The sequence below is a fragment of the Mustela erminea genome, chromosome 11, assembly GCF_009829155.1.
Source record: "Mustela erminea isolate mMusErm1 chromosome 11, mMusErm1.Pri, whole genome shotgun sequence".
NCBI lineage: Eukaryota > Metazoa > Chordata > Mammalia > Carnivora > Mustelidae > Mustela > Mustela erminea.
The window spans coordinates 17,797,081-17,812,056 of NC_045624.1; the positions used below are offsets into that span (position 1 = coordinate 17,797,081).

Consider the following 14,976-nt stretch of genomic DNA (forward strand, 5'->3'; position numbering starts at 1 on the left):
CCCGCATCAGGCTCTCTGTCTCTGCCTGCCTCTCTGCCTACTTGTGATCTCTGTCTGTCAAATAAATAAATAAAAGCTTAAAAAAAAAAGAGTGACTATAGACAAGCATATAAAATAGTTCTCAATTTCTTCAGCAATAAAGGAAACGTTAGTTGAAAACAGTGAGTTACTTCATTTCTTCCAACAGACTGGCAAAATTTTAAAAAGAAAAAATGGATGGCAAGAAGTCCATAAACTAGTACTAAAATTTTCTATGAGTATGGATATAGATATGTATACAAATGCAAAGAAAAAGGTCTAGAAGGATACATACCAAACTGAGAATAGTAGGTATCTCAAAAGATTTGTTTTAGAATGATGGTTAAAAAGAAAGAAAGAAACAAACAAACAAAGGCAGAAAGAGAAAAAGGAAAGAAAAAGAAGAAAAAAAGAAAAATTAAAGCCTTATCTCCAATTTCAGATTAATTAGGATACATATGTGAATATTTAGAAGAAATATTTTAGATACACACAAAAAAAACCTCTAAATACAACTCTAAATGTATACATTTTAAAAATCAAGTATACATCAAGAGTCCACATATATGTGCATTTGCAAATGAACCACTTACTAAGGAAACTCTTTAAACAGGCATACTTCATTTAAATAAACTGTACTTCAAAAACACTGTGCCCATTATAACGAGTCATACGGTAAATTTAAAGAGCTAGTTATTTAAAGAAATGCCTGTGTAAATCCTTATGTTAAGTGTATTCCTTTATAAAGTAGTGACCACTTTTATTTAGTTTCATTAAATATATTAGGTTTACCTAAAACCTCAAAAGTTTGAGCTCCGAAGAGTCTTATAAAAATGGATACATTTTCTTTCCTTATCCATTATCAGAATACACTTCTGTATTATTCAATCTGAATTTTTTCTAGTTTCTTCATTTCCTTATTTTTCACTGACCTTGAGTGAACACTCAAGGTCTTACCCTAAAGAGAAAGGAGAATATATGGATAAGTTCAAACCTGTTAAAAGTGCACACTGGTGGATATCTTCGCTTACGAATTTCATGAAGTTATCCTCATCCTAAAACAGGAGAGTTTTACGATATTTTTAAGTGTTTTAAGATATTTAAAAAAAAAAACCAACAGTTTCCAGAAATTTTTTACATCTATTTTAGTACTTAGAATTGAGCACATCTTTCTATTCTTTAATGAATGAAAAAAATCAAAGGACTATTATGGGCTACTGGTCTCGAAGTGTGAAATACTTCTAATGCCCCGAAATCTTCAAGTTTGCATCTTTCATCCCCCTTCTTTCATTGGGTAAGGTCATATTAATGACTATACAGGGGGAATAAAGTTTAAAGATTCTCAGTAAACCTGGCAAAACAATTTAAACTACGAATAAAGTTAACCAAAAGAAAAAGAAAAGCAGCATAGAAAGCCATGGACTTAAAGAGTGATACATTATTTGAAGGAGCTTATTTTGGGACCTTAAGTTATATACCTGATAATTTATATTTTATAAAAATCTGAAGGAAATCTCTCATAAATATGTAATAGAACTAAACTATTTTGAGGGGCGCCTGGGTGGCTCAGTGGGTTACAGCCTCTGCCTTCGGCTCAGGCCATGATCTCAGGTTCCTGGAATGGAGCCCTGCATAGGGCTCTTTGCTCAGCAGGGAGCCTGCTTCCTCCTCTCTCTCTCCCTGGCTACTTGTGATCTCTTCAAATAAATTAAAAAAATCTTAAAAAAATATAATTTGAAATACTGCATTTTGTTTTGCCCTTTTTCTTCCTCCATGTCCTTTCCTTTCTTACATCAGAGCCACATTAAACCTATTATGGTGATACACAGTAGGTTTAGAACTTAGGGGATCCACTATTATGATACCTGTTATGATGTAACAGAATTAATACATCTAACTGAACATGAGTTATAAAAACCTTAGTAATGATTTAAAACACAGGTAAGTAAAACTCAGAAGAACCTTAGCCAAAATATTTCCCCCAAAATATCAATATAGTTTCTCTTTCTAGATAAGGCATACCGCACATAGTAATGTCTTGGCCTTAAAATTATTTTCCAACCTCAGTGACAAGTGATTTAAACATCTAATTGATATTTACATCCAACTGATTTTATTGGGAATTTGTAACACAAGTTTTATCTGAAATTAAGTGGGATAAAATTGAGAAAAACTTACTGATTCATCATCACTGATTGTTCTGTCTGAATAGTCTTCCTTTTCTGAATCTTCTGACATTTCTTCCAATGTCTGGCTTGAAATTTATTATGTAGGTAGGCTGTAAAACAATTTCTAAGGAACTTATTTTCTATTTAACCTGAAGGTGTTTATTATATTAAATGAGTAACCCCCACCCTATATAATTGTATTTAACAGTGACAACAGGCTTCTCGAAAAGCTAAATTAGGACACAGCTAATTAAACATTCATTTTCAAATATTTGAAGAAATTTTCCATTTCCATAAAAAAGAGACAAAATCACAATAAAAGACTAATCAAATAAATAATTGAAAAAATCAATCTCCAGGCTACACAGCCAAATCATTTACATCCTGTATTTACACTGCCACAGGGCAAAGCAAGTTAAGAATGATCCCAAGCCATTTAAAAAGATCATGAATCATAGAAAATCTATAGTTACTTACTCATGCAATGAAATCTAACAATATAGCAAAGGAAATAATCAACTAAACAAAAAGGCAACCTTCAGAATACTAGAAGATAATTGCAAATGACATTACAGATAAAGGCTAGTATCCAAGGTCTATAAAGAACTTCTCAAATTTAACACCCAAAAAACAAATGATCAAGTCAAAAAATGGGCAGAACACATGAACAGACACTTTTCCAAAGAAGACATACAAATGGCTAACAGACACATGAAAAATGTTCAACATTATTAGCCATCATGAAAATTCAAACCAAAACCACATTGAGATACCACCTTGCCCCACTCAGAACAGCTTAATATTGACAAGGCAAGAAACAGCAAATGTTCGAGAGGCTGTGGAGAAAGGGGAACCCTCTTACACTGTTGGTGGGAATATGAGCTGGTGCAACCATTTTGGAAAACAGTGTGGAGGTTCCTCAAAAAGTTAAAAATAGAGCTACCCTATGACCCAGCAATTGCACTACTGGGTATTTACCCCAAAGATACAGTTGTGGTGAAAACAAGGGCCACATGCACTCCAGTGTTCATAGCAGCAATCTTCACAATAGCCAAACTGTGGAAAGGGCCGAGATGCCCTTCAACAGACAAATGGATAAAGATGTGGTCCATACATACAATGGAATATTACTCAGCCATCAGAAAGGATAAATACCCACCATTTGCATCAACATGGATGGAACTGGAGGGGACAGAGAAAGACAATTACCATGGTTTCACTTATTTGTGGAACATAAGTAATAGTATGGAGGACATTAGGTGAATGAAGGAAAAAATGAAGGTGGGGGGGGGAAATCAAAGGGAAGATGAACCATGAGAGACTGTGGACTCCGTGAAACAAACCGAGGGTTTTAGACCGGAGGGGGTGGGGGAATGAGTTGACCCGGTGATGGGTATTAAGGAGGGCACGTATATTGCACCGAGCACTGGGTATCATATGCAAACAAGGAGTCATGGAACACTACATCAAAAACTAATGAGGTACTACAGGGTGACTAACATATCATAATAAAAAATTAAAAAAAAATTCTAATATAGTTTTTTTTCTGCTTAATTTTCAATGGACCAAAAGGTCAAATTACCACAATACACTTTTCTCTTTATATTTGAGTTAATATTCTGTAGATGTTCTGTTCTAATATTCCATTATTCTTACTTAAACCTCAATAGCGATCAGGTTCTACTGGCCATGACCAGGACTCCTCCCAGGCAAGCATCCTCCAAAGTGGTTATTAAGACAATGGAGAAACAGAAATTCCTTGCTGAGATTCTATTATTTTTTGAGAGACCAAAGGAACTTGCCAATTTCAAGTCTACCGGTTTATGCTCCTCTCCACAGAGAGCGAATACCTACTCAGGCAACAGAGAAGACACCTCCTCCAGTATTAAGAGACTTCAGTCTCAACCCGGGGATCACCACAACCCCAAGTCTGGAAAACTTGGCATAAAGCCTGACTCGGCTTCCTTCCGAGGCACAGCCGCGCGCTGACCTGCTGTCATGGAGAAGCTGGGCTTCAGGAGAGCCGCGCACACACATTGGCTAACGGGCGCTTCCCGGGTAGCTTCCACGTCTGCGGCAGAAGAGGCAAAAGCAGACGCTTCCAAGCCCAGCTGCGCGGGGCAGGCGTGCGGCCAGGCACGGTCACTTTCTCGGTGGGGAGGACTGAGCACTTTCACAAGCCGCAAGTCGGGTCGGTAAGCTGCTGCTCCCACCCTCACTTCTGGAGCCGGCAATATGGGGAGGAGCTCATTTTCTGGAACGCGCGGTCGCTTCGGGCAAGGGGCGTCGGGTGTGCGATGTCTTCTCCCTCTCCACCGCCTGGGCCGGGCCCTCGCCCCCGCCCCGAGTCCTCTGGCCTGGCCGGTCGTCCCCGCAGCGGTCCTACCGGAGATACCCAGAGTCTAGCCGCTCCAAGGAACGCCGCTGTAGTTAACAGCCTCAGCCACGCCCTTCCCCGAGAGGCGACGCCTACTCGTTTCTAGGGCAACGGTACACCCTCCCTCGCGAGACTCCCGACAGCCCTCGGGAATCACCTAGCGACCGGGGCCGAGGAGAACGGCTCGCGCGGGATTTGGGGCGAGGAAGGGGAGAGCCCAGGGGATGACGGGAACTAGGGGCTGAGTTGCTAGGGGCCGAGAATTCCCAGCTGCGGTAGGGTCGTGGCGGGGTAGTTTAGGAGCGGGGAAGGCGAAGCCGCGGTTTGTCTCAGCTTCTGCACGTCGGTTGTTTGCCATGTCCTTTCTCTGAGGAGGCAGTAGAGCGGACTGGTTAAGACTTAGGCTTTGGTGGTCTTTCTGCCCACACCAAGCTGTATTCTGCAGGGTCGTGTGACTAAACATCTTTATTCCGAAAGCGAGACTTCTCTCTAAATACTCGATAGAGGAGTGACAGACAATACTCAGAACTCTGACCAGCTCAAAGATTCTTTAAGGAGCATCACTGTTAGCAAATGTACACAAATCCCTGTATTGTCTTAATCTAATGAAATACGTTCATCTCATAGCAGATTTAGACATTCTGGCCCATAAGAGATAAAGACGTTATTCCTGAAATCATCTTGATTTCCCCGTGACCTTTACGTCTGGTGGATAATTTAATAGCTGAAAAAAAAAAGTCTTCAGATGTTTGGTGTGTATGGGAGGGAAAATTTTTACTCTAAGTTATTTTGGCTGGTATATTAATTAAATGGATATGAAATTAATAGGAGACAAGTATGTTTCATTTCTTATGTATGGACACCTCACCGGGATAGGAGAACCTCCGAGACAGGGAACTGAGGCTCCTACACCACGGTGAACTAAGGAGAAGGTGGGGTCTGGGGCTTCACAGGAGGATGGGAAGAACAAATGTTTGGGAAACAAATGTTTGCCATGCCAAGCAGAGACCGGGGACACAGAGAGGGATTTGAACAGACATGCCCTGCCAAGCTCCTTCTGGCTTTCTACACCTAGCCCATACTCTTTGTAGTGCTCTCTGGTGATAGCTGTTTTCCTGAAGCAGGCCATCTTTCTAAATCGTTAGAGGCAGTTCAAGGGGGCAGAGAAAAAGCTTTTCCTGAGTCTCTGGGCCTAGATTGTCTTCAACTTCAAATAATCTGCATGCCAAGTGGCACATTTTGTGGATACTAATTCTGAACCCCATCAGGTGCCTTTTAGAGTTGTACCTTGTTTTCTGCCGTACATATGCAACTAAAGGTGACATGTACAGAGAATGTTTAAATATGGAGTCTATTTTTCTGTTGGATTTTAGAATCAGGGTTGCAAGCCACAAGGTGTCAGGTAAATAAGATGAAAAAGCTCCAAGAAACGAGCTAACCAGATTACACAAGAAATAAAGGGAGAGCTGGGGCTTAAGTCTCGTGATTTTTAGTTTGAATCTTTACATGATCATATTTCAAGTAGTCCTATAGAGAAAAATGATTTTAGTGCAGAAATACTTAGGAATTAAACAGAACTTTGAAAATCATCATCATTTTTTTCTTTCATTAATTCAACTAATTTTTATTGAATGTGCTACTTGTCAGGGATTGTTCCCCTGTAAGGTATTTGGAGGAAACCACATAGACATTCCTCAGGGAGGTTATGGGAGAAGACAGATGAATCAATGGAAAACAAACAAACCAACCCCCAAATCCATTCAGGTGATGGCAACTGGTATGGAGAGAAATAAAGCAGAGAAAAATAAAGAGCCTGGGAAGTACTCCAGGTGGGTGGGCCTTGGTAGTGGTAGTTCTGATTCTCCCTCCACTCTTTTTTTTTTTTTTTTTAAAGATTTATTTATTTAGGGCGCCTGGGTGGCTCAGTGGGTTAAGCCGCTGCCTTTGGCTCAGGTCATGATCTCGGGGTCCCGGGATCGAGTCCCGCATCGGGCTCTCTGCTCAGCAGGGAGCCTGCTTCCTCCTCTCTCTCTCTCTGCCTCTCTGCCTACTTGTGATCTCTGTCTGTCAAATAAATAAATAAAATCTTTAAAAAAAAAGATTTATTTATTTATTCACGGGAGGGGAGGGAGGAGAGAGAAGGAGAGAGAAACTCAAGCAGACTCTGCATTGAGTGTGGAGCCTGATGTGGGGCTCAATCCCACGACCCTGAGATCATGACCTGAACTGAAACCAAGAGTCAGATGCTTCACCCGATTGAGCCACGGAGGCACCTGCCCTTCTCTCTCTCTTTTTTTTTTTTTTTTTTTTTAAAGATTTTATTTATTTATTTGAGAGAGAGACAGTGAGAGAGAGCATGAGCGAGGAGAAGGTCAGAGAGAGAAGCAGACTCCCCATGGAGCCGGGAGCCCGATGCGGGACTAGATCCCGGGACTCCAGGATCATGACCTGAGCCGAAGGCAGTCGTCCAACCAACGGAGCCACCCAGGCGTCCCATGCCCTTCTCTCTTTTTAAAGTAAACTCTAGGGACGCCTGGGTGGCTCCGTTGGTTAAGCAGCTGCCTTCGGCTTAGGTCATGATCCCAGCATCCTGGGATCAAGTCCCACATCGGGCTCCTTGCTTGGCGGGGAGCTTGCTTCTCCCTCTGTCTCTGCCTGCCATTCTGTCTGCCTGGGCTCGCTCTCTCTCCCTCTCTCTGACAAATAAATAAAATCTTAAAAAAAAATAAATAGACTCTACACCCAACATGGGGCTTCAACTTACAGCCTGAGATCAAGAGTCACATGTTCTACTGAGCTAGCCAGGTGTCCCAGGGTAGCCTCTGTGACCAGGAAGCATTTGAGCAGAGACCAGAAGCAAAGGTGGGAGCCATGTTGATGTCGAGGGAAAGCAGCAGGTACAAAGGCCCTGAGAGACCTGGACTGTTTCGGTGAAGCTTAACTTGAGTCAATATCATTTTTAGGCAAGAGATTTCTTTAGGATTTCCTGCTTAAGTAAATTTTAAATGGTTTTGTTAAGTACTTGCTTCTTTTTAACTTTTTAAAAAAAATTACTCTATTTCAGATGTAGTGGAAATTCTTTGTCTTTAAGTTAGAGTGGAAGGAAGGCCTGGAGTAAGCTTCTGAGGACTTTCAGGCTGAATTTCTGTTTCCCTTCTCTACGATCTTATCTGAGACGCTCATAGGACAGAATCCTTATACAGGTAGCTTCGGCTTCTTGGCAAAGCAGCTCTACTTCAGCAACTTTTCCCCCTCCTATTTTTTGGTGAATTTATTTAGTCTAAGCCTGCAGTATAAAAGGCATTACAATAAGAGTAAGAAAGGGGGGAAAAGGGAAGCCAAAACAACACTCCAAAGAGCACAATGACTAGTGTGGGAATCAGGAGGAAAATTCACTTTAGGAACATGCCCAAATGTAAATTGTGTTAGGAATGTAATTTATTCTTTGTAATTTATTCTTGCTTGGTCTTTGTTGAGCAGAGACTTAAATACAGTGACTAGGGCAAGCAGAGTTATTTATGACATCACAGAAGTTAGTGGTTATGTGTCTGTCGAGGTCTTGTCACAGTTTGGCAGAGGAAGCCACACTAGGTCCTGGGGTCCCTGTGGTTCTCTAGTACCCATCTTGGCTTTCCTCAGACTAGCTGGGTCTAGAATGTTCTGCTATAGGGTCAAGCCTCTCAAACTCTTTCCAAGTTTAAACCTTGAGGTTTTTAAAGAAGATTATTTATTTTGAAAGAGAAAGAGAATGTGCGTGGGGTTTGGGGGACCAGAGAGGGGCAGAAGAAGAGTGAGAAAAGAATCCCAAGTAGACTCCCCACTGAGCTTGGAACCCAACAGAGAGGAGTTTGACCCCAGGACCCTGAGATCATGATGTGAGCCCAAATCAAGAGTCGATGCTTAACTGGGCCACCCAGGAACCACTCAAACCTTGAGACTTGTCCCAGCTAATTAACTAACCACAAACTTGGCTCAAGACTCATCCCCACAGTGAAGTCCTTCTATCTGGTACCAGTATCACTGGTACCAGTAGTTTGTGTTATTAGTTTGTATAGTGTGTCTTAATCGAGGGACTATAGTGAATCATTATTCTCCTAAACACTTGGAAATGGGGTTAGTAAGAATGTCCCCTGCAGCTCAACAAATAATGGAAATGTTAAATCACCTCGAAAGAGCAAGAATGCTCAGTGTGAAGTCTCATGACAAAAACCATGACATGGTCCCTCCCCGCCATCCTGCCCCAGACCTGCCCCTGAATGGTGCAACAGTGAAATCCCCTTTCCCACAGAGGACAAACATGCCAGATTCTACAACTGTCTACCCACTTTGAGCTACTGAAACACTAAAACTTTTGGTTTTTAAGATTTTACTCTGAAATTTGGTATTAAATACATTATAAATATTAGTTTCAAACTGGAATCAAACCCTTCTTCTTCCTTACCCCCCAGACAGCCTAGATCTATCCCTAGCTCTGGTGCCGTGGGAAGGGGGCGTGAGTTGGTGTTTTGCTATTTACATTCATCCTGGCTTCCTTTTAAGTGCCAGGTCCTTGTTATGTTAGGATGAACTGGGAAGAAGAGGGGAAATGTCTCTTTAACTGGGCCAAATTGCGGTCTACACAGCTGGTGTCAAGTGCTAGTCTTGGTCTTTTTGGGCTTCATGAGGGTGGTGACTTGGAACTGCCTGCTGACAAGAGGCTTTCTTTAAGGCAATGACAATCTCTTCTGAGAGACTATGGGCTCAGAGGCCAACTGGCTGGGCTCAAATACTCTGCCACTTAATAGCTATATGATCTTGACCATAGACTTTATTTTTAATTCTTTTTGAGAGAGAGAGAGAGAGAAAGAGCGTGTGTGCATGGGGGAAGGGACAGAGAGAGAGTGAGAGACAGACAGACAGACAATCCCAAGCAAGCTCCAACACAGGACTTGATCTCATGACCTTGAGATCATGACCTGTGCTGAAATCAAAGGTCAGATGCTTCACCAACTGAGCCCCCCAGGCACCCCTTGAGCAAATTCTTTAACTTCTCTGTGTCTCAGTTTATTTACATGTAGGATGTGGTAACACAGTACTACGGAAAGTCCCTAACCTAAGATGGTTCAACTTATGATTTTTCAGTTTTACAATGGTATGAAAGTGATATGAATTCAGCAGAAACCAGACCTCGGATTTTGAATTTGGGTCTTTTCCTGGGTTAGCCATAATGCAGGGTGATCCTCTCCCGGAATGCTGGACAGTGACATGGAGCCACAGCAGAGGCTTTCATCCACTGAGCCACCCAGGAGCCCTGAAATGCATTTTTGACTTAGGATCTTTTCAACTTACAGTGTGTTTATTGGGGCGTGACCCTATCAAAAGTCAAGAGAGACGTATAATGCCTATCTTGTAGGGTAGTGGTGAGGCTTAAATGAGTGAATAACATATGAAGTGCTTAGAAAGTGCCTGGAATATGGGAAGGACTCAATAAAATGTTAGTTGTCATTGTCATTTGACCGGTGGACCTCCAACTGGTGACAATGACACCTATCACTCTGATACCTGGGCATCTACTTGCCTTGCTGTGGTGATCCCTGCGTGATGATACAGTGTCACCACTGACCCAGTGATGAGCAACTCTAGGACTGGTGGGCACATATGTGACCTTTCTTCTCTACACTGGCACAGTACTGTCCTGTCTGGCCTGTTCTTTACAATTCCCTTTTCTATGAGCTCAGGTAGCATAGAGACAAATTAGCCAACTCCTGGCTAGCCAGCAATCCAACAGGAAAAAGTGCCAGCCTTCCCTTCAACCAGACACCTCTAGTCCTCTGTGATTCTCTTGGATGCCCCCCTCTCCCAGAAATAGCGCCTTAGTTCACAGAAAGATAATGCTGCTCACCGAAGCCCAGTGTTCCCATGAGGGCAATTTCTCACTGCAAACGAGTGTGTTGCCATTCTGACTTTATACAATATATTGGGTTTCTGAGCTTGGTTAATTTACTGGTACATCCATAAAAGAAAAAAAAAAATAGATTCCTTCTCTGGATGCTGACCAAGTCGTTTTTCAGGCTGTAAAGCTTAATAGCAGAACTTGAACTGAGGCAAGTTAATGCCACCCACTTAGCCTTCTTAGCAGCTGCTGGCCACCTTCGTCCTGGAAGTACCCTTTTGAGTTTCTTTCAGGCAACTCTGTCCTCTGGGCCTCTGTTACATGCCCCTTAACCCACTCCTGTCATAACATCAACACTTTACTGCATTTAACTTACCCAATTCTGTTTCTTGCTACTTAATACCAAAGCCCATTAAGGTCAGGGGGCTGGGATTTGAGCTTATTTTTTTACCTCTAGTGCTAATGTTGATGGGTAGCTGTAGGTCTTCAGTAAATACAGATAAAAAAATGTGCTGAGTGTTTAGCATGTGAAAAGTACGATGCTAAGAGCTAAGGGTGCAAGGTGGTGTAAGACTTGGTTGTTACCAACAAGGGATGTGTGCTCTGGGAGCAGGCAGGCTGTCTGGAGTAGAGGTTTCTTCTGCTGTGAACCTATGGCACTTGGTGTAAATCTCTGCTTAGGATTCCCAGAGAGTAATGTCAACATCTGGTTTTCTCTAATAGCCTTTGGAAGGGAAGGTCTGAGCTTCCCCTTTCCGTTCTGGTTGCCTAGTCCAGTGACAAGGCAGGCACGCTATGGGTGTACTAAATCACTAACAAGAATAAAGGCTCAGATAAAAGTGAGTGTGCTAGGGTAAGTTTTCTTAGATGAGGTGGACTCAAACTTGGTTTCAGAGAACTTAGAAAGGGAAAAAAAATTAAAGCTGATGTATTAGGTAAGGGACAACATGTGAGCATAGATCGGAATAGTATTTTCTGGGGAGGTTTGGGGGTAATATATTCAACAAGTAATAGGAAACAAAGACCCGGTGGTCATGAGGGACGTCCAAGATGTATTCTTGGGAAAAATGGAACCTGCCTAATCAGCTAGTGCTGCTGACCTATGGGATGCGCAATGTTAGCATCATGTGAGAATTTGTTAGAAAATGCAAATTATCAGGCCTGAATCAGAAATCCTGGGGTAGAGCAATCTGTGCTCGAACAAGCTCCCCCCCACTAGGGTAAGGGGTTAAGAGTATGCTCTGGAACCAGAATACTTAGCTGTATGACCTTAGGTAAGTTACTTAACTTCTGTGGGTCTCAGTTTCTTTATAAAATGGAGATAGTGATGGCACCTATCTGATAAAAGAGATGTTAAGGATTAAGACAGTTTATATATAAAGTGTTGTATCACAGCAAGTGATCTCATTCTGTTGTGAATGAGATCACAACGGTGATAATCTTTGCAGTGAGAATCTTTGGAGCGTGCATTTCCACACAGAGCCTAGAGCGAGATCTCGCTCCTTGAAATGTGTTGCCCAAAGAAGCTGCAGCCACTGGCACGTCATCTGGGAACCTATTGAAATGCAGAATCTCAGGCCCTTCCAACTCCTTCTGTGTCAAAATCTGCATTTTACAATTAGGTATTTGAAAAGCAAAGGGGGTATTATACAACTCACCTCTAGACCCTATGATAAGAATCTCCTGGGACCGGAACCTATATAGTTCCATGATTTCTACCATTGATTCTGATGATCACCAAGGCTTGCGAAACCCCAGTGCACTTAGGACAGCTGATTTCCATCATCGGAAAAAACCTCAAAGCACCTGTGTTGCTAACCTCGGCAGGCACTAGACATACAAGACACACCATTTGTTCTAAGAAAAGTAGGTTTGGGTGGAAGAAAGCCAGGTAAGGTTAAAAAGGACCTAAGAAATTAATCTTGTGTTCTGTATGATTATAGTTCTTTCACTTTTTAAAATATTATTACATTCCATAAGAGTTTATTGAATGAAGTTTCTTTATCTGGGGAGAAATGACCAGTGGGCCCTCTACAACCTATTTTAATGAGACATTTTTTGGAATCCTATTTCAGGGTAGCAAAAGCCAACATCACTAAAAGCCTTGGCAAAACTCTGCTATCAGATCTGCATTAGAGTAAAGCAAGAGGCCAACCATCCTCCTGAAGCTGAAATGCAGGGCTGAGTAATTACAAATGTGCGAGCAAAAATGTTATAAAGCAAATTAACCTATCAGAACTCTAAAAACCCTCCTACAAAACTTGACAGGAGTACATCTGGCACAGAGTTTATAAAATGGGTTGCTCATGAAATCATCATATCACTTATCCAGCACCATTATGTGTGGTGCACTGGGTATATACTGCTGTGGGTACAAAAGAAATATAAGGCAAATATTTTTTTTTTCTCTGATTACCCCAAGATGAAATATTTTTTCCTCCCTCTAAACATTGACAATCATGTACTACATAATTTTTTGACAGTTATGTACTAGAGTCTTATATTTTCTCTTAAACTCTTGAATTCTTCCTCAGTATTTTGTAACTTTTCATGTCTATCACTTATCTCCCCAATGGAATAATGCAGTTGTTCCCCAAATTAAGGAAGGTCCCAATTCATGTAAGGACCAATTACTTCAAGCTCACGCTTACTTTCAGGAGTCAGCTCTTTGTAGTCGCATAAGGAGGAAGTAGTTTAACAAAGCCTCATCTTTGACAGAATATTCTTTTTTTCCCTCTAGCCTCATTGGGTTGCCAAAAGTCTAGCTCAGCCTCTCAGCTGCCTCTTGTAGATCACTGATGTTCTGAAGCAGAAATAGGTCTGGTGTAAAAGCAAGAGAGAAAAGGTACATCGAACAGGTGGCACATAACTAGGATGCTACTTAAATAAGAGAATATCAGTAATTATATTAAATATAAAAGGACTAAATATTCCTTCAGATAAAACTCAGAGATGATCAGAACGGATTAAAACCTGATGATTATAAATGTCTGATTTTCAAAAACATGCATCTAAAACTAAAGGCTACATAAAGCTTGAAAGTAAAGGGATGAAAAAAGTTATGTCATGCAAGTGTTAACCAAAAGAAAGCCACTGTAGCAGTATTAAGAATAGAAAAAATAAACTCTAAGGAAAAAAGATTTGCTGTGCAAATAGAGGATTACTTTGTAATGTTAAAACATTCAGCTTACTAGGAAGCTTTAATGATTCTAGACTTGCACATGCACCTATCTTAAAATATGAAAAGCAAAATTATTTAATTAAAAATTAATTCCAGAATTATAAGAAAAATAGACAAATCCATAATCATACAGGGAGATTTTCACATGCCTTTCTTAATAGTAGATATGGATAAAAAAAATCAGTAAGGATACAGAACGTTTGGACATGACTAATAAGCTTGACCCAAACACACAAAGCACTGAGATCAAGACCTTGTTGGTCTTCTCCTTGGTCCTGGGGAAGAACACATATTTGGGATCATGAGATTTTTAAAAATCCATTCTTCCATTTCGAGAACTCATACAAGCAAGAGTAGGAAAAAACTTGAAATACAGACCTGTTTCTACATCATACAAAAGACTGTAACATCTTTAACCTCATAATCTGAACACACACATTGTAAAATTAAGTTTTGTCCATCCCTAACCTAATCCTATCAGTTTGGTACCAGCACTGTAGATGGCATTCTTTTCATTGTTTAATTTTGTGCATTAACATTGAGGACAATTAGCTTGTTGCCTAAACTGTTAGGACGGTGAAGTAAATGGTACTATTTTTTAAGCTGCAGTAACTTAGCTAATTCTGTCCAATCTGCTGGGCAGGAATTAGGGGACTGTTCAGGGGCTCTGGGCTGACAGTTTAAATCATTATGAGGAGAACCTCATATATTCAAGCAGTGTTACATAAATATGCAAAATTACTACCAAAAAAATCTGTGGATGTAAATGTAGTCTCCAGTGCCTTGAAAATAGTATTCTGCAAGCGAAGGGTATATATTAAATGACCACTTCTACTATAAAAGACACTACCTTTGGGAAAATAGTACTTCCATCTTAGGAGCAAGAGGAGTGGTGTGCAACAAGATGGGGAATGAGAGGGAGGATGGAGGAAGATACAATTTTTTTTTTGGAAGGAGAATTTCTTTTTAATCCCTCTTTTCAACCTTTTCCATACATGTTTGATGAGTGGTCCATATCAGAGCAATTTTTGTTAGAAATTGCCAGTAATAAGAATAATTTAAAAAATATGAAATGGCTTTTCTTCTTAAAAAAGAGTGAAACCATAAATAAAATCTTTAAAAAAAAAAAAAGGGCGCCTGGGTGGCTTGGTGGGTTAAGCTTCTGCCTTTGGCTCAGGTCATGATCTCAGGGTTCTGGGATCAAGTCCCGCATCAGGCTCCATGCTCAGCAGGGAACCTGCTTCCCCTGCCTCTTCTCTCTCTCTGCCTACTTGTGATCTCTCTCTGTCAAGTAAATAAATAAAATCTTTAAAAAAAAAAAAAAAGAAGAGTGAAACCAATACTCAATCTGAAATACAAA

At 40.9% G+C, this 14,976-nt stretch overlaps 1 protein-coding gene across 9 annotated transcripts in view; it reads right to left on the reverse strand.

Annotated features, from left to right (window-relative positions):
- AGBL3 (ATP/GTP binding protein like 3) overlaps positions 1-4,727 on the reverse strand; it is a 58,118-nt gene extending 53,391 nt beyond the window's left edge. Inside the window, exons 1-3 of one of the 9 annotated variants that reach the window (XM_032304359.1) lie at positions 4,177-4,716; positions 2,197-2,296; positions 1,013-1,073 (exon numbers count right to left, since the gene is read on the reverse strand). In XM_032304359.1, coding sequence (XP_032160250.1) covers positions 1,013-1,073; positions 2,197-2,256 — 121 coding nt within the window. In that variant the 5' untranslated portion in view covers positions 2,257-2,296; positions 4,177-4,716. Of the gene's footprint in view, positions 1-1,012; positions 1,074-2,196; positions 2,311-4,040 lie in introns of all 9 variants that reach the window. The other 8 variants (XM_032304360.1, XM_032304358.1, XM_032304356.1 and 5 more) reach the window with 8 other exon arrangements.
- Between the last annotated feature and the right edge of the window lie 10,249 nt (positions 4,728-14,976).